Source organism: Triturus cristatus, chromosome 10, assembly GCF_964204655.1.
Source record: "Triturus cristatus chromosome 10, aTriCri1.1, whole genome shotgun sequence".
Taxonomy (NCBI): domain Eukaryota; kingdom Metazoa; phylum Chordata; class Amphibia; order Caudata; family Salamandridae; genus Triturus; species Triturus cristatus.
Genome location: NC_140593.1, coordinates 1,144,731,489 through 1,144,752,259, shown reverse-complemented (window position 1 = coordinate 1,144,752,259; position 20,771 = coordinate 1,144,731,489). Strand labels below are relative to the sequence as shown.

At 45.7% G+C, this 20,771-nt stretch overlaps 1 protein-coding gene across 1 annotated transcript in view; it reads left to right on the top strand.

Annotated features, from left to right (window-relative positions):
- Positions 1-20,771, top strand: part of COG7 (component of oligomeric golgi complex 7) — a 338,508-nt gene that overhangs the window by 297,503 nt on the left and 20,234 nt on the right. Inside the window, exon 16 of the mRNA XM_085629498.1 lies at positions 4,088-4,202. Within this exon, the coding sequence (XP_085485624.1) occupies positions 4,088-4,202 (115 nt within the window). The remainder of the gene's footprint in view (positions 1-4,087; positions 4,203-20,771) is intronic.

The following is a 20,771-nucleotide window of genomic DNA, read 5'->3' as shown; positions in this document are numbered from 1 at the left end:
TGCTTGCCCCCACCTGCCCTCCCTCTCGTTGCTTGCCCCCACCTGCCCTCCCTCTCGTTGTTGCTTTCCTCCAACCGCCCTCCCTCCCGTTGTTGCTTGTCCCCACCCGCCCTCCCTCCCGTTGTTGCTTGTCCCCACCCGCCCTCCCTCCCATTGTTGCTTGTCCCCAATCCCTCCTGTTGTTGCTGGCCCCCACCTGCCCGCCCTCCCTCCCGTTGTTGCTTACCCCCGTGTTGTTGCTGGCCCCCACCCACCCGCATTCCCACCCATTGTTGCTTGCCACGCTGCAGTACCACAAGGTTAAAAGACATTGACAATTCCAATAGCTCTTTCATAGGCAAGGCCTCTTGGTAACTTGTGCTATGTCCATACAAGCTATCACAGCTCTGATATAACAAACTGGGTACAGTCAGTTACAAACTGTTAACACCTAATATAGTTGTTTTGCTTTACTACTTGAATCCAACTTGGCAGTATTTCTTGAAAGTTCATCTACATATCTAGTCTTGTTTCCTAAAGAAATATATTCACTTCTCATATGTCTCTTACCATAATCCACAATTGAAAGTCCAGTTATTTGAAGACAATAAACAGTCCAGTAGAGGTGGACACAGGAAACAATAGGCCCGGAAAGAAACATGTATAAATATATTGGACTAATTGACTTCCCAGAGTAATGAATGAGGAAAACAAATGTTATGTGTTTTATTTGAATGTAAGTGAAATGTAGTTTGTCCATTATGAATTAAGCTCAGATAAGGCAGGAAAAGAATTGAGTGAACAAGAAGACTTTTTTGCCGTCGGAATAGGGTGTTGAAAACTGAAAATGGATGTAAATATTTCCAGTTAAGTATGGTATGTGTAAGTACGAAATGTGTTAGACACAAGTGGCACACAAAACAGGACAGACTACGAGAACATGTAATAAAGAAATTACATTAAGAGTGAGTCGATTTCTGGGTGAAATGGGGCTAGACATTCAGATAAAATTTAAAGATATATTGCCTAGTTTGGGTCATCTAGTAAATGCTCAATACCACTGTTTATTACACCATAACCATTCATGATTAATTCTACCCAGTTTGTTGTACCACAGAGGTGATAGCTTGTACAAACATAGCATAGCGTAAGTTACATAGAGATGTATTTTAAACAAGTATTGGCATAGCCAATAGGTCTCGCCTTTGGGACCTCATAAGTATTTAGCCATGAAGCACGTACGTTATCCTGACTGTTACAACATCTACTGTTCTTAAATTGTTTGATACATTTCAACTTCGGACGTATGGTACTGAAACCCTAACTGCATGTGAGGAGGAAAAGAAAACTAATTTTGTAAGAGGCTGTGAAGTGTACATCTTGCTCACACAGCACCCAGGTACATATGCAGGACACTGACGTGGGGTTGCGTGCAGTAACGGACGCTCTAGAAATAAAGACATAGAATTTAAAAAATATATATTATCCGAGACGGGGGAAGGAGCGGCCAGGCACGGGACATAGACGACACAGCTGCAAATACCACCTACTGGCACTGAGAGGGGACATCGGAGGAAGAACCGATGAAGAGAATGGAGGAGAGGACAGGAGAGTAGCGAGGGGTGAGATAGTAAAGAGGGAAAGGTATGGAGAAGAGAACTGATAGAGGCGAGAGTAGGAAAGAAAATAACAGAAGGGTGAGAGGCAGTGGTGAATGAAGGAGGGGTAAGAATGGAATGACTGAGTGAAAGGAGGAGGGGAAAGGACGGGGGACAGATGGTGAATGGAAGAGAGCAAAGGCCGGGGATGGGGTGGGGCGAGACATAATAAAGTAGGGACAGGAAGATAGGGAGAAAGTGAAGGTGCAGGACGGCGCGAGGATGGGTGCGTCAGACAGTGAAGTGAACAGAAGACACATGAAATAGCGGAGAATGGGAGGAGAGAGGAGACAGTAAATGGCAAAGGAAAGAGGAATCGGGGACTGTGAGGAGCTGTGCAGGGGGGGTGATAGGAGCACACAGGCTTAGGAGGGGGTCTCCCTGCTAATCTGGTTTTAATCTGCTGTGGGCCAGCCTGAGGCCTGTCTAGCTCTTGAGCAGGAATACAGTGATGCAAGGGGGACAGCCAGGGTCATAGGTCAACCCATAAAATGGTCTGGAGCACCAGTCTTCAAGTTCAAATGTTCAAAGTCTGTCTGATGAAAGCAGAAGGAACGCACGGGGTTCAGGCAGCCGAGGATGTTGTTTGCCAAAGGCAGGCAGGCTCTATTGGAAACCGATGTGGGAAGGGACCCGGACTTTCTCTGCACACTTATACTCATTGCCAACGTGTGTGTGTTTTCTTACTCCGTCTGTCTGTGTGTGTGTGTGTTCATTGCTCATTCTCAACGTGTGTGTGTGTTTTCTTACTCCTTTTGTGTGTGTTCATTTCTCACTCAGAACACATGTGTGTTTTCTTACTCTGTCTGTGTGTGTGTGTGTGTGTGTGTATGTGTTAATTTCTCATTCTGAACACGTGTGTGTTTGTGTATTTTTACTTATAGTTCTCAGCGTGTGTAGGTTTGAGTGTGTGTGATGTGATTGTGTGTGATATCTGTGATTGTGTGTGTGATTGTGTGCGTATACATTGTGTGTGTGTACATTGTGTGTGTGTGATGTATGTGCGTGTGATTGTGTGTACATTGTGTGTGTGTGTGATGAGTGATGTGTGCGTGTACATTGTGTGTGTGTGTGAGTTGTGTGTTGGTGTGTGGTGTGTGTGTACATTATATGTGATGCGTGATGTGTGCGTGTGTGTACATTGTATGTTTGTGATGAGTGATGGGTGTGTACATTGTGTGTGTATGACGCGTGATTGTGATTTTGGGGTTCAGGAAGGTGTGAACGAACATTCCGAGGCCTGTAGCCTGACGTCATCCATGCGTGGAAGAGCTTGGCTGAGATGTGTGCGGAACAGTGTCCGTTTTCAGGAGGATCTGAGCACAACCTCTGGAGAGCTTCGAAGTGACAGCCGTGGAGCAGCAGAACTGCAAGGAAGAGAGAAATGGCACTAAGCATTAAAAACAAGCGCGGTTGGGAACAAGTGCATGTTGTACTTAATGAGTCATGACGAGGGAGGAACGCCGCTGCTCGTTCCCGATAGCATTAGGCCGTCGGAGGGAACTTTTTAGCAGCAGGCACAGTGTGGGGCCGCTGCTGGCCAATTAAAGACAGCACGCAAAGCCCAATAGCAAGTGATTTTAAAAAAAGCACATGCACGAGCGTGTGTTTGGAATTTAAAAGCCCTAACTAAATGTTTTGCAGAGTAGCGCATGCGCGCTGGCTCAGGCGAGATCTAAAAAGAAAGTAATATAATTGTAAATGTTCTAGTAATTGATCATTTTCTCCTTCATTCATTGAGATGGTATAATCGCTTCATATTCTGATAAAAGGAGAAAATAAATTCTGCAATGCACAGATTAATAAAAAATCTATATCCGAGTGTTTTCTCATTATGAAATTTGAAGAAAGCATATTGCTGATGTTCTGGAATTAAATGAAACACAATTTATTGTGTTTGATTAAAAACTACTGTATGACAAATATTTCCATCAACTAGGCCCCTCTTGCAGTTCAAGCTACAGTAACTCATCATAGTAACATTTGTTATAGTGCCTTCTAATGCACCCCCAGAATCTCTTGAAGTGGTAATTGTTGGCCTATTCTTCCTCTGCAAAGTTAACTTCCAGACAGACATGCAATACAGTAACTTGGTTTTACATTTACACCAATAGAAGCAGGTGAATAAGAAATCTCATGCATATTATGACTCCTGTTTTATGTTTTTGAACAGGTGTTTCTTTGTACCATTTATTTTTTTAATGTTGTAAGTTTTTGTTGAATTCCAAAAACATTTCCACTGTAGGGAAGTGGGTAAAAACACCATTTTGGGCTTCTCAAGCCCTGTTTTAGCTTATATTTGATGATACCTACAGCATTTGCATTCAATTAGTAGGCAGGTTTTGCTTTAAGTGCAAGTTCTCTTTATTGAGCCCCCTTTGTTTAGTCTGTTTATCAGCTTTTGTTTTGTTTTTGGTAAATGAATAATGAATTTTCTGTCTCTCTTCTAGATTGGACAGTACATCATGTCGCTTCCTCTGCACTTAGAGCCATTTGTTACGCAGGAAGATCCAGCCCTGGAAATGGCGTTGCATGCTGGAAAGTTGCCCTACCCTCCAGAGCAAGGTGAGTTGGCAATGACCAAATGTACCCCTCACTTAAACCCACGTTGAAACAGTATTGTCACTACTTAAATTGGCATTTGTCTCAACACATAAGATGGCTGTGAGTGACACGGCCCTCCCCTTCAACTAGCATGAGTTCTAGCATCTCCTTCCATTGCTGGTCAGAATGCAGTAAACTAAACTGCCTCCTGCTAGACCCTTTTCTCAATTTCCATGCACATCGTTTTCCCCTGCCATACTAAGGAGAGATAGTATAGACCTGTTCTCTATTGTAAGATCCTTTTTTAAAATTTATGAATATTAAATATTTCCACCAACCTGCGGGATCCCAAAACACTTTTTTACTCTATAAAAAATATCTTAGGACTTTCTAACCCTGTCTCCCGAACCTTCTTTCATTTGGACTATTTGTATAATATAAAATCCTGTATGAATGATAAAAAACGTAAGAATTAAGCTTTCAAAATAGTTTTACAAATATGTGATAACGGAGGGATAATTTCTCTATAGGCTAAACCAAGAGAGAACAAGCATTGGCATAGCCAATAGGTCTCGTCTTTGGGACCTTATAAGTGTTTAGCCATGCAACAGTTGATGTTGTTGCACCAAGGATATTGTGCTGCATAACTAAATACTTAAAAGGTCCCAAAAGCGAGACCTATTGGCTATGCCAATGCTTTTTAGGTCTCGCGACCTGCGTTGCACTGCTCAGCAGTGCTCGCAGGGGAGAGTCCTTTTTTCCGGGGTTCAGAAATGGACCCTGGAATCGAACACGCTCGTGCGTGTTTTTTTTGTCTGCTCTTCTGTGATTGGGCTTTGAATGCGTGTATTTTGTTAACAGAGCACGCAATAGGCATTGCTCGCCCACGGCCTATTTGTGTCTGTTACGCGCACTAAAGCCCATATGTTTTCAATTATCGTGCCCAGACACGGGCGCGATAATTGAAAACATATGCCTCGCAGTGGCACGTGCGCGCGCACCACTCACTGGCGGTTTTTTTTTTTTTTTAACATTTCACTGCCGCTTCTTTTCTTAGCATGTGCTGATTCGTATTATGGTACCTGCAGCTCTCTGCATTTGCAATAGGAAACTAAAATTACGTAATAAAAAGCGAAAGCACAGACTCGCTCTGTGAATGTTTCGAACTGGACACAGGACTTTGGCCATGTTTTTATTATGTAGCGGAAAAAGCCCAGCTGCCTGTCTTTACTTAAAGTTTTTTATACTGAGGGGCAGCCCTGGTCTGCAGAGAAAGTTCCAGAGCTATGTAACACGAGAGCTCTTCTCTCCACCTGCCCCCTCGGGAGTTACTATGAGCAATGTAGCGGTTGACAGATCTGTATCGCAATAGGTTACTCTGCATCTGCCCGGGTTATCAGCACAGTGTTTCACATACTTTACGAGACCCGAGGCGCTTCTTTGTGATAGGGTAAGGTTTGTGCATGCTTACATTACTGAGGTTGGTAGAACTGCAGATACAACAGTGCAGGAAAACGGATGGCTATTTGTGGTGTCTCATTTACAACTGGGGGCTAACACAAGCATTTTTAATATTGAGTGTGCTTTATTGCCTTGTAAACTCAAGGGGAGTACTTTTTAATGATTTACGTGTTCGTAGCCTTTGTGATTTTTTTTATGATTACACATTCCTGAGCAACAGATAAAACAGTGTGTGATGGATCATTCTTGGCCCGGCCTACAAAGGGATGAAGCGTGGTTAGGAGATAGCTCGCGGCATCGCACACAATACAACATACTCACACACCCACACACACACACACATACAAATGCGCACGCACACACACGGGCGCACACGTGCATGCATATACTCATTCACACTCGCACACACACACACAAATGCACAGATATGTGCAAGTGCATGCACATGCATGCACACACACAAATGCGGACGCGGACTACAGAGGAGACTCGTTTATGTGGCGTGAAATCTCTCCTTGTGGAGCGACTCTTGGGACCCCAGAGCAGGGGACCTGCATTACTGAGGTTGGTAGAACTGCAGATACAACAGTGCAGGAAAACGGATGGCTTATTGTGGTGTCTCATTTACAACTGGGGGATAACACGAGCATTTTTAATATTGAGTGTGCTTTATTGCCTTGTAAACTCAAGCGGAGTACTTTTTGATGATTAAAGGGTTCGTAGCCTTTGTGATTTGTTTATGATTGCACATTCCTGAGCAACAGATAAAACAGTGTGTGATGGATCATTCTCAGCCCGGCCGACAAAGGGATGAAGCGTGGTTAGGAGATAGACACAATACACACATACTCACGCACACACACACATACAAATGCACAGATGCGCACACACACACACACACCCAAGCATGAACACACACACACTCGCACACACACGTGCGCGCATGCACATACTCATACACACACCTACACGCACACACACATGCACACACACATGCGCACACACTCATGCACACACACAAATGCACAGACATGCGCAAGTGCATGCACATGCATGCACACACACAAATATGGACTGCAGAGGAGACTCGTTTATGTGGCGTGAAATCTCTCCTTGTGGAGCGACTCTTGGGACCCCAGAGCAGGGGACCTGCATTACTGAGGTTGGTAGAACTGCAGATACAACAGTGCAGGAAAATGGATGGCTTATTGTGGTGTCTCATTTACAACTGGGGGCTAACACGAGCATTTTTAATATTGAGTGTGCTTTATTGCCTCGTAGACTCAAGGGGAGTACTTTTTAATGATTAAAGGGTTCGTAGCCTTTGTGATTTGTTTATGATTACACATTCCTGAGCAACAGATAAAACAGTGTGTGATGGATCATTCTTAGCCCGGCCGACAAAGGGATGAAGCGTGGTTAGGAGATGGACACAACACACACACACGCGCACACACACACACACACACGTGCGCACATGTGCATGCACATACTCATACACACACCTACACACGCGCGCACACACACATGCACACACACATGCACACACACTCATGCACACACACAAATGCACAGACACGTGCAAGTGCATGCACATGCATGCACACACACAAATGCGGACGCGGACTGCAGAGGAGACTCGTTTATGTAGCATGAAATCTCTCCTCGTAGAGCGACACTTGGGACCCCAGAGCAGGGGACCTGGATGAAACAGGGCACATTTCTGCATCTTAAATGTAGAGTTTTATTAACCCCCCCTCCGATTTATACAAGCTAAGTGACAGAACATGAGACAGAGGGGGCACGGGAGCTGGCAACTCTGGGGAAGAAGGTGTGGGGAGGTTTAACAGGTGGCGGAAGGGGTGGGGGGTAGACCAAACTAGTGCTTTGGTTGGTTTAATGCACTGGGATCCGCCCATCTATCCACAGACTGGAAGCTGCTGGCACATTCCCGATAAGTGGGTTATGTCAAAGGGGGAGGTGAAAGTGCTTATCTCCCGTTTGTCTGTAGTCCACTCAATGACATATGAGGAACAAGCATTTGCAATGCAATAGGTCTCGCATTTGTGAGAGTTAAAGCTATTGGCATTGTAAATAACAATGCATTTTATTTATGTTTTAAAAATCAACAAGTAAATAAAAGGCATTGTCATTTACAATGCCAATAGCTCAAACTCTAGTAAATGCAAGACCTAGTGCATTGAAAATGCTTGTTTCTAATGCGGACAGTTCCCCTGACGGCTTCAACACCCTTCTTGAAGGAGCTGACTACCTATCTTAAGCCAGCCCTGGTATTTTAGTAAACAACGCTTTGTAAAATGGGATTGTTCAGCCCACACATACAAATCTAAAATCAAAAATATAAGATCTTTAAAAAAAATCGCTTTTACTTAAAAATCTAAAAAAGTAAATAAAAAAAAGGCTAACTGTATTACACATGACACAGGACCATTTGGAAGATATGCAGCAGGGCCTTAACATTTTTTTCCCAAAAGGGGAACAAATGGTTTCAACGTAGACAGAAAAGGAGTTTTCATGGAGGGAAGAGGTCTCTAAACACTTCCCATTCACAGAAATGTGATCAGTGAGCAGTCCAGACTTGCATGGTGCTGAACTTTGACATGCTAGGCCATAACATCTATATCTATATTTTATTAGACTAGCACAGTACCAGGATGGAGAGAGGATCCAAAATATTGCAGAATGTCTAAGGCTTTGTGGCAGCACATCAGTGTGTGAAGGATGGGGGTATCGAGTTTCTGTGTAATACACATGAAGGCACTGAACGTAAACTGAAGATAATTCATTAAGAAAATAAGGTCGATATTTTCAGGCAGATACCTCCCCGTCAAGAGATGTACAGCTAAGGGCAGTTTACAGATCGCTATGCTGCAGACTCTAAGCATACTTACCCATCCGGCACCAGCAAATCACAGCATTTCTTCTTCACTGTACCAAACACTTTGAATTTTTTGACTACATGACAAAAGCTTTCATGAAAATGAAGGGAAAGCTCGGAGAGAACACGATCCAGGACACAAAGCTGCCGCTTGCAGGTAACCTTGGAGGGGAGTCTGCGAGGTTACTACTGTACGCGTTGTGCAGGCAGCTGCAGCACCTGCTGGCTTTGCCATTCCTGCCCTTTGTTATGCATCTGATGTATGTGGGAGTCAGGGAAGCTACTCTGACTGCATCATGAGATGCTCCCTGCATGCAAAACACGGGAAAAACCTCAGCGTGGCTCCGGAATCCCGACTCTCCTGACGCCGCAGGATTCTGCGCGCACTGCATTTCCATTCCAATAAAGCGCCACTGATTAAGATGAATGGGGCTTATTTGATGCCGCTACTTCCTTCCCCCCAACTAAGAGGAGTGGAAAGTGCCAGCCAAGGAAATGCCTAAGACCTGATATAGGGGAGCTCCCCATGGCAGGGATGGTAAAGTAAAACAAGCACGGTCTTAAGTAGGAGCCCAACTTGCGGGCATTTGTGTAGGGGGGACGTTAAATAAAGCCTGAGGATCAGCGAGCGACGGCGTAAAAGTGCTTAGGGGCTAATTAGGAGACACTGTCTCCCGCCGCCAGTAAAAGATGCAAACCCGGTGGGCGGGGCCAAAAGGAGACCAGTGTTAACCAGGAGGGACTAAAAACCCTCCTGGACAATCAGAACACCCGGTTTTGCATCATTGGTGACGCAAAATGACGCGCACCAATGCAAAACACGGACGGAGCAGATAGCGAGCTTCTGGAATCGTATCGATTCCAAGATGCCCTCGTATGACGAGCGCAGCGCGTGCGCAGCTTTCGTCAGGCCGAGACCTAAAAACTGCACTATAGCTTAAAGTCTGCTGGCTAACATGGGTATCCCTTTAGGCACAGCTCCAGGCATTTGATCCCTATTTAATCTCCAGTTCATCTTTCCACATTCCTTTGTAAGGATCCCAGGAATCTGTTTAGATGTTTCAATTATTTTTAAAATGGGTTTCCCATGTAATATTAGGCACTTAATCTGTGCTATTGTTTTATATTTCAAGGTATTTCCTTCAATTTACCCTCTTTCTTTCTAAGTGAACATGGCTTTATTGTTTGTCAAATGTCCCAGATGTGGTAGGAATAAGTCTGAGAGCTAGCCCCATAATCTCTGCATCTTAGAACTGTGTGGTAATCATGGCAAAGCAATGTGCATATTGACTAAAAATATATAGGAGGTACTTTAAGAGTCCTTGAAGGCTTAGAATTGTGAGGCAGGGAACATTCAAGCCTTCCTTCTGTAAATGTAAATGTATATCTCTATATCATCTGCAATTAATCTGATGAGTCCAGGGGAGCTTTTGCCTCCTCGTGAGTGCTCTCTCTGATACCTGAGAGTGTCTCCAATAAATAATAGAAGAAGATGCAAAAAAAAAGACGTGCCTGTCAAAGGCACCATGGGCCTTGCTTGCCATCTTCACTGGATCACTGTCGTAGGAAGATTTTCAATGTTGAGATAGTAGGCAGTAATATTATGATCTTCAGCATCTATCTATATATATATATATATACAATGTCCACCTTGTATCCAATTCTGAAAATACATAAATCAGGCAACCCACCTCTAGCACACCATTAATATTTGAGATCATTTGATTTTCTCACGCATTAAAAAAAACATTGATTTCCAGTTACAATCATTGGCCAAAAATCTACTGTCTTTTATACATGATAGCAAACATATTTTCCTTAATGTGGATGGGATTTATTTAATGCCAGGAAAATTACATGTTGGATACAATTGATGTCACTAACTTCTATACATCCATAAGAAATCCACACAGCCTTGGAGCAGTAAAATCCGCACTACAAACCAGGTCCACTCACTACACAGCTACAAAAATATGATACTAGAAATGCTGCAATTCAGTCTTACTTACAATATGTTCAGCTACAACCAAAAGATGTACCCTCAAGGTACAAGGGACTGCTATGCACCCTCATGTGCTAATATCTTCATGGGAAATTAGAGAAGCATTATTTCTGGATTATTATCTGTCATTGTATACCCAGAGTATGATTCTGTGTGGACGATATGTTGACGACATCCTTGCCATCTCGCAAAACCCAGGTGACAAACTGGAATACAACAATCCCAAAACTAACAACTACAACATAAAAGTGCCTTATAACATCTCTTCAACAGAAGTATACATTTGGATTCAACTATTTATGTCCACAGTGGTATACTAAACACTAAATCCTTACAGCTGCAAACGTGATTCTCTATCCCAACAGTTTCCATAAATTACATTGAATGAGAAATATTCCCAAGGCAGAATTCTTGAGACTGAAACACATTTATTGTGATCCAACATCTTATGAACTGCGAAAACAAGAAGGGACATTTACCAGACTTCAGTAAAGTGGATACAACCCACAACTACAAAGAGCTCAAGACATGACACACACAATCAATAGGAGGGCCTTACTTTGCACCCCAACAAGTAAAAAACAATCACCCATGCAGTTTGTGACCAAATCGCATGAAGGTCACTCATTTGCCATTAAGACTGCGGAAATGCCAGTTTCCTATTTGCACAATTCACTGGTCTCAGACACAATAATAGACTATTCCTCCATGCCCGACAGAAATCTACAAATCAATAGGAATTCAAACACGATGACATGACACCGGTTTTTTTTTTAGTAAACCCAATGACTTTTACACATGTTCAGGTTCCAAATTCCGCACCATTAAAACAACAAAAGTCAAATAAAGTCATTCACCAGCCATGCAAGTTAAAGACACTATTAGTCATACGAGCACTACCAGACCTTCAAAAACCACATACAAGAAAATTTTCATAACATTAAAAATGGTAGCACATTTCCTGAAACAGCGTAAACATGAATTTTGAGTTTTTTAGAAACATTATTATCCAGAGAAGGCAATTATGAACTTAAATAACAACAAAGGGCGAGCTACTGGATCGTTTCCCTCAATCATGTTAAAAAGGGCACTGAAACTATTCTATTGATTGTCATAAAAAGCATCTCAAGCCTCAAACACTTTCTCAATCCTCAATCTTCTAACTTGATATAGCCTGTACAACTTTGCTATATAGACCATAATCAACATCTGCAAGACCTCAGAACTTCATTTGTCTTGCGTAGGTAATGTAAAATTACATACCTGTAAATTGATGATGACTATAAGCATTGAGCTAAGACTTGGGGGCTCATTATGATGGCAGAAGGCACGCTACAGGCAGCCGTGCAGTGGCGGGCCCTCCGCCATCTGACTAGCAGTGTCCCCCCGCCACATTACGATGGCGGGTGAATCGTTCCGCAGGCGTGGCGGGCGCAAAGACCGCCCACTACGCTTCCGCCACAGGCAATCGTTAAGATTGCCTGGCGGAGCGGCCAGATGGAGGTGAATGGTGGCGGGACCTAGTAGGCACCGTTCACCAGATCACAATGCTGGCCTCAGCGAGCCTTTCCATGGCGGGGAAACCGCCATGGAAAGGCCGGCAGGGATTCGGTTTGGGGGCCCGTTGCACGCGCCCCCCTTGTCTTGGAGGGAGGTGTTGCTGCACTGGGGGGGGGGGGGGGGGTACCCATGGTAACCCCCTGCATTTTCCTGCACTGCGTGGCAGGCACCGCGTGGTGCCTGCCACGTAGTGCAGGGAAATGCACTGCATGACATTTTAACATTGCGAACGGTGCTGCAGGCAGCAGCACTGTCCGCAATGTTAAATCCCAGGGATGCACCCGCCATACTGGCGGGCGCATCGTAATTTCAGTGGTGGGACTGCCGCATGACTGGCAGACGGTCCCAACCACCGCAACGATGGTGGGCGGATTCAGGACCGCCCGCCATAGTAATGAGCCCCTTAGTACTTATGTATCGTTATCCTGTCTTATATTTTTACTTCCAGATACATTTAATAATTAATTTTTCAGTCTGAACCATTTTGTACCTCATGTTGATGAGAACTTTCAAATTACTAAACAATCTATTCTTTAGCTTCGGGAGACATCTCAAAACTGGGATGTAGTTTTGATGATGATTGTACACATTTAAAATTAGTAATACTGCAATGTATTATTTACTTTTTATTTGTAGGTCGGCCTTTGAGACAGCTTTAGTTATCTTGGCAAGCTATGTATTTTGTCATTAACATTTTGATTCTATCCACCACAGCATACTCTGTGGCAATATGTCGACCACTTTATCCACTGGATCCCTTCACTTTGAGTGTCGGCACAAACCTTGTGCCCATTGTTAACATCCACCTAAAAATAATTCCTTGCTCTTCAGTAACAAAGTTAGTTCAAAGTTTCCTTTTGATTTGTTTTGAAATTCTCTACAAATCCTGGCTATCTATTTAGGCTGCTGAGATAGATTGCTATTTATTTTCCATCTCCTTTGTAAAGTTGGTTTTATGCTGTGGTTTGAGTGGTTCATTGGGTCGTGAGTTGTTCTTGTCTCTTTCACAAATATTAATAATAAAATGCATTGCACAACTGAACAGGTTGATATGCAAACAAGTATTTGCAAAGCCAATTTGTCTCGCGTACGAGAGTTGTTGACTTTGTCAATTTGTTTAGTCATGTTGTACCACAGTGCTGCTGCTGTGCAGCATGATAAGAAAGTTAAGGGAAAGTAGCACTAAGACCTGCTAGTGCTGGTTGGATCATAGCCTTTTTTTATTGCTGGCAGGATGGTGGGGTGGGAGGCATTACAGAGGGAAGACACACAGCACGGAGGGTGTGGAGAAAAAAAAGCACTAGGACGGGGCCAGCAGTGTCATAGCAGTTTTTTGGGCAGGTGGGTGGGGGCAAGCAACGACAAGGGCACATAGGAGAAAGCGAGGTTAGTGGGAGGGAGGGCTGGTGCATTACTGCTAGCCTTTAAAAAGTTACAAAATAAGCAATATGACGCAGCAAGCGTTAGCCACGTCCTAGTGCTGTTTTGTTTTAGTTTTTGGTTGTTTCAAGTCTCAACCTGGGCCAGAGGAAGGGGCAAGAAGCAATACATGGGGTGGAGGGGGCTAGCAACAATGCAGAGAGTGGAAGGGGGAAAATAACACAGAAGATAAGAGGGGGCAAGCAACAACATGGAGGGCAGGAGGGGCAAGCAACATTACTGACAGTGGGAGGAGGCAAGCAATAACTCAGATAGCAGGATGGGACATACAACGGGAAGGAAGTGGGCATGGAGGAGAGGGGTGTGGGCAAGCAGAAGGAAGGATGCAGGAATGGAGGGGACATATGGTGGGCAAGACACATGCAGTCTCACAGAGTACTTCAACAACAAAAGAAAAGTAGCATCCACAACTTGTGCAGTGGAAGGACACAAGTACTTTGGCTATGAGCTGGGGGAGGGTCAAACGAAATAAGAGGACATGAAGTCCACACACGCTAATAAATGAGAAGCAAGCAAATAAGAGTGATGATGTATCCAGCCAATAGTAAGCAATGGCCTTTCTCTATGCCCACAATAAGTTAACAAAATGTCTCCCACACGACAATGCATGTTCTTTTTCAGGTGAGATCTAAAAACAGCCACATCAGTAAATGTTTTTTATATTTTAAGATTTTATTGCAATCGTATGGCATCCACATTCAAAATTATCTCTTTTTTCCTTTTGGGCCACAATCTTGTAATAAAAAAATGAACATTGCACTTCCTTGTCATGGTCAAATCGATTGGTTTTGCTGATGCTTTTTTTAAAAATTCTTTTTATTAAGTAGTTATTTGATAACAAAAGGAAGTAGTGAGCATTGCGCAAATGAAACATTGTAGACCACACACAGGGGGCCTGTACATCACTGGATAGCGTCCAGTTAAGTAGTCCCCAGTCTCCGAGCCCAACCAACTGGATTGTGTAGCAACATGTCGTTGGTTCCGTTGTGTGTCTCGGGAGCCCGACCCTTACCCCTTCCCTCCTCCTCAGTCTTCTACACTGACTCCCTTGTACTGCATCCACGGTCCCCAAATCTTTTGAAACTTGCAGGGGCATCCCTTCGCGCTCTGCAAGCTGACATCAGTCTAAAACTTCTTCCCAGTCTCTCACCGTGCCCGCCCCCCAGAATCTTGCCACGTTGCGCTTTGCCACCCCTGCTGCTGTGTTCATCCAAGTGTGCATACTTTTGGGCCATTTCACCTCCACAGCTTTGCCCATCAACAGCCACTTGGCCTCTAGTGGGATTGGCAGTCCTGTGACTTGCTTCATTATCTCTATCACCCCGTTCAAGAAGCCCTGAGTTACCGACAGACCCAGAGTGTGTGATAAAAAGTGCCCACGCTGCCGCAATCTCTAGTACAATCAACCGACTTGCTGCGTCCCATTTTGTGTAACCTGGACCTGGAGAGGTACCAACTGTGCAACACGCGGAGTTGTAGCAGGCAAAATCATGCACGTATATCGATCTCTCTAGGTCATTGCAGAGCCTCGGTCCATTTTGTCATCCTCCAGGGGGCCCAGGTATACTGTCCAGGTCTCTCTCAGCTGGGTAAGGACATCTGGGGAATTGTTCATAATCTTTCTGTAAATTCACTAAACCGCCCTGGTGGGCATAGGATCTAAAAGTAGTCAGTCTCACATAGGGGAGTAATCTGTAAGTTGTTCCCCCTGGGGCATGTGACATATTAGCACGTGCTGCAATTGCATGTAGAGAAAGACCTCCCCCTGGCCTAGGTCGTATTCAGACTGCAACTCTTTGAACGACTGCACTGCACCCCCTCTCCAGACATCACCTAGCTTGTCTATTCCTATTGTGTGCCATCTTGTGTGATTATGCAGTTTCTTCACTGCTCCCAAACTGTCACCATCCCAAAGTGGGGTTTCCCTGTTAGTTTGCCTTTCCACCCCAAGCGTCGGTTAGTCGCCTCTCAGGCCTGTAATATTGTCTGGGTATGGACCCGGAGCGATAGTTTCTTTGCCCTCCCGTAGAGAAGTGCCGGGTAGCCCCCTCCACCCATGGCACTGAGATCGACCTGGTGTGCTGGGCCATCCCTCCCTCCAAACACCCAGTCGTTCACTGCAACTAACTGCAATGCCCAAAAGTAAGCTCTCAGGTCCGGGACTGCTATGCTTCCATCGAAGACTGCATGCTGCAATTTCAATAGGGAGATTCGTGCCGCGCCTCCTTCCCATAGGAGTGACCTCAGTGTGTTGTTAATTTTACGAAAGTAAATGTCGAGAACTTTGTACAGGGTTTTCTGGAGTATGTAGAGCATGCGCAGAGGGTCATCATTTTGAAGAGCGCAGCCCTTCTCATTGGCGATAGGACTAGTGTGCGCCAGTGTGCTACGTTTTCCTGGAAGCGGTCTATTTGGGGTAGAAAATTGTGTTCTAAAAAGTCTTTCTCACTTCTAGTTGCATGGACCCCTAGGTATTTAAATCCCTCCCTCTCCACTGGGGCTGGGCATTAGTGAGGCAGGGAGAGCTCTCCCGTAGAGAGCGGGAAAATCGGGGACTTTTCCCAGTTAATTTGATATCCTGCTTAGCTCACGAAGAGGTCGAAGATGTGGAGGATTCTCCGTATCGAGAAGCTAGGCCTTGTCACATAGAGCAGGAGGTCATCGGCGTATAATAATATTTTTTCCTCCCAACCCTCCCCTACCCTAATTCCGCAAATCAAGGGGTCTCGGCAGACCCAGACTGCCAGGGGCACATTAGCTAGAGCGAAGATCATAGGTGATAGAGGGCATTCTTGTTTTGTGATCCTGCCCAATGTGAAAGCTCGGGAGGTGGAGCTGTTTATTCGTATTCTGGCAAATGGTTTGTTTTACAGCAGGCAGACCCAGGAGCAAAAGTTGGTACCAAAACACAGCTAGGGCAAGACCGCAAATATGTAGTTCCATTTGACACTGTCGAATTGCATTTTTGCGTCGAGAGAAAGGACAGCAGCATCCTCCGTACCCTGCTGCGCTGTGAGGTGCAAGACCCCGTATAGGCACCGCAGGTTTAAACGGGTGCCCCACCTTGGCATGAAGCCGGATTGGTCGGGGTGGATCACTGACAATATGATTTTGGTCAGTCGGCTCGCCAGGACCTTAGCCAGTACTTTTGGTTCCATATTGAGAAGTGAAATGGGGTGATATGAGTTACAGTCTGTCATTGGTTTGCCTTTTTTCAGGATTACCACTATTGTGGCTGTTCTCTGATCTTTAGGGAGGGCTCCTGCCCCTCTGGCAGCTAGGAACATGTTATGAGGGTAGGGGGCTATCTTATGGGCTACATTTTGAACAGCTTGAGTGGTAGGCCGTTTGGCCCTGGGGCTTTCCCCGACTGCAGAGCTTGGAGTGCCCCCTCTATTTCTTCCATCGTGAAGTCCCCGTCCAGGGTCTCCCTGTCCTCCCTTGACAGGACACTAAGTGTCATTGTTTCTAGGAGTTCTGTGCAGTCCACCGCCTGTAACTCTCCCCGTAGCACCACTTTATATGCCTCCCAGAGGGTGCAGCTTGAGATCACCGACCCTTCGTTATGTTGAAAGTAGCGTGCCGTGCCCTCCACAAGTTGAGTCTTTAGCTTCCTGTCCCTCAGGTGACACGCTGCCAGTCACGGCGGTAGTACCCTCTGACCCAGGGACTGGGTAACCACTGGGGAGTGGTCAGATATGCCCCATGCCAGAAGCTGGGAGCCACAAAAGTGACCTGTTCCGTCCCTGAGGGTGAACACGTAGTCTAGTCTCGAGAGGCTACTGTGCCGATAAGTGTGTGTGTTGATGTTGCGTTGTGTTATGGGACCTCCATAGTTCTTCCCAACCCACTGCTTCTATGGAGGACTTTAGTTTTTTTTCCCCTAGCCTCTCTTTTTTCTTCCAATCTGTCCGTCCCTGTGGACATCACGTTGTTCATGTCCCCACCCAGTATCAAGAAGCCTACGGGTAATTCAAGGAGTGCTGCTCTCAGGGAGGAGAGTAACCCTGTTTGGGTGTTTACTGAGCCTAAGTTCAAGGTCTGTCCCTGCCATTTACCAATTTGGAGCACGAATCTACCCACGGGGTCTCTCCAGGTCTTGCCTGGGATGTGTACTGTTGCGGTCCTGGAGAGCATACCTACGCCTCGCGATCCTGAAGAGTAGCCCGTATGTGCCACCAGAGTAAATCCCCACCCATCTAGGGCCTTACAGGACTGTCCTTTCAGGTGAGTTTCTTGAAGGAAGACTATGTGAGGCTTTTCCCTTTTTATGTATTGCAGCACCAGTGTGCGCTTGATCCTGGACCCCAGTCCATTGACGTTCCAGGCCATGTGTAGACTGGTTGTGTGACCCCATCATGGAATGATTAAAGCCCTGTTCTTGGGAGGGTCTGGGTCTCCCTGCTTGGTATAGACTTGTCCCCTGCCCGTGATGTATGTTCACTCCTGACTATGTGTTCCCTGTGTCTACTGCTATAACTACATACAATTGAACTTTTCCCTCATCTCCCCCATCCCTGCTACCCTGCACCATGGGACTAGAGCTGCCTACCACCCCAACTTGCAGAGCGCCTATTGCCCTCAACTCAAACATAACCATCTTGGGGGTTTGGCTGACCAACTTGTCTTCCCTGTGAGCCCGACCGCATGACCCTCAATTAACCAGGCGAGTATCAGTCCCCTCTACTCCAATCCCTGGGGTCGTGTCTCCTCTCGCTGTTTTTTCTGCCCGCGAGCTAGGCCACTGCAGGAGGAACAAGTCTCACCCTTAAATATCTCGTAATCTCAGTTGCTTTCTGCCTCCCCTTCCAGATCCATGGGCCCACTCTCTCTGGATTTATGAAGGGGCGGAGGCCAAGTCATCGTCTCTTGGAACATTGTCACCACTCGGGGAGTCTCCATCGCCATTGATGAGGGGGCGCACTTTGTTAAGTCCCTTTTGACTTGGTTGTCCCTGTGTGGGCCACCCGTCCGACCAGTCCCAGACCTCCGCTGGTGAATGGAAGAACCAGGACTTTCCATCTTCTAGCACTCGCAGTTTGGCCGGGAATAGCATCATGTATTTCAAGTCCTTTACTTTAAGCACTTTCGTGATCTCTTCGAAGCTTTTCCTCTGCTTCTGGACTTGTAGGATGAAACCCGGGAAAATGCGGACCGTCGTGTTTTCATACTTCAGATCTCCCTGCGCTCGGGCTGCCTGTAAGATTGCGTCGCAGTCTCTATGATTAAAGATCCTGGCCATTATGGTGCGTGGTTGGGCCCCATCTCTTGGCCACCTGATCGGAGTTCTGTGGGCACTCTCCACGGAGAAGAATTTTTATAGGCGTTTGGGGCGGAGGTTTGTTGTTATCAGGTCTTCCACGAACAGGTCCATGCTCCCCCCCACAATCCGTGTATTGTTGGGTCTTGACCTCCCTCCTGGTTTTCTGCTTGCTCTTCTAATAGGTCTTGCTGCTTAGACAGCTTGCGTACCTGTTCTTCCAGGGACTTGGAGGTGGTTTGGAGTTCCTGGATTTGGGTCTACGCGGTTTTGACCTTATCTAACAACTTTTGGACGTTCGTCTGTAGAAGCCCCACATCTATTGTGACTGCGTCTATTTTGGGTTCCATAGAGGCTTTGAGGTCTTGTATGGTCTCCATGATTGCCCCGAGGGAAGGCTTCAGGGGTTCACTGGGTCTGCAAGCTGACCCGCTTTGTTCGGGTGTTGTCTGAGGACTACGTATTTGTTCATTTTGTTTTTTTTTTTAGGTCCCTGCCCCTTGAGCTTTACCATCTCGTAAGGGACTGATTGCTTACTGATTGTCTCGCTACCACTTCTCCTTACTCCTCCCTTGAATTCCCGGCTCACAGGCAAGGCGACCGGGGGTGTCCATTGGGGGGTGTGCCCTCATGCCCGTGTCTCCAAAGGTCTTGGGAGCTTCTGCTGCTTTGCTACCGGTTGGGGCCCCACACGTACCGAGTAACCCCCAATGGGCTTGCTCTGTCTTTCCCGGCATCTCTGGCCCGCTAGTCTTTCAGTGGCCTCCTTGAGATAATCCCATGCAGCATGTAAAGACCTCCCTCGAAGTCCGTCTCCCTTCACCCCTCTGGTCGTTGGCCATGACAACCCTGTCGGGGCCCTCGTTGCCCGCGTGGTGCCTCGCGTACCTGTTTGGGGCACTTCCTCACTGGTCCTTGCGTGGTCCAGCCCGCTTGGATCCACTGGTGTGGCCTCACTGTGTAGGGCTTTGACTGGGGCAAACCGCGTGGGTCAGATTTCCCAACGGTCTCGCTTTTGAGGTGCTGATGCTTTTTATTAGTTACCATGGATGACACCTGTTCCTTTTTGCTCTGATGAGGTTCAATCCTCGACAATGATATCTGTGCAATCTGAAAACATAACATTCTTCCTGTCTTACCCCTCAATGTCTGAATCTATTGTCACACAAGACATTTAAATACATTATTTCCCAAAGACGCACAAAATATGCTGCCTTGTAATACGTGTGGGGGTAAGCTAGTTAGAGACACTTAATAGTCCTAATTGGTTGAGCAGACAAGTCATTCTAAACAAACAAAGGCACTCCAGATAAATCCAATATAATCAGTGGTTAAGTGGCAGCTGTCATCACTACCACATCCTGCATATCTCTTTGGCCTCACATCCTTATTGTTGTTGAGGGAAATAACATCATTTTATTCAGCAAAGATATTTGTCAAGGCAAAGATTGCCTTCTGAGAGAAGATCGATATCAAACAGATTCGATGTTGAGGCAAAGGCACACACCATTGAGAACAAGTGTTGAGGGAAAACAACTTCTAGACATACGATGTCGAAGCAGCTTTCCATGAATTTGAGGCATTCATATTTGTCTCGATTTCCTTCTCTGATCAAGTCTGCCTCTCATATTGTATGCTAAAAAAGATGGAAACTATAAATCTGCAAAATTCACAGCAGCTTCAAATGCTTCCAGTTGCATAGACTCTTACTCCTAGTGCACCTCAAGAAATGTCATTTCCTGTACCTCCGTCTATGCCTCAGAATGAGCAGCCGCTAGTGCTACAGAATGTTTCTTGTTTTGTTACTTTTCACCGCATTCAGGGAGGCATCATTCCATTCCATTTCAGCCTATGCAAACTACCTCTTCAGTGGTTACAAAGAATGCCTCTGAAATCAGTCATGCTCTTTGTTTCCCACCTATTTGAACCAATTATGGAAGTTTTTCAAGCACCTTCTATTTTGCAGGC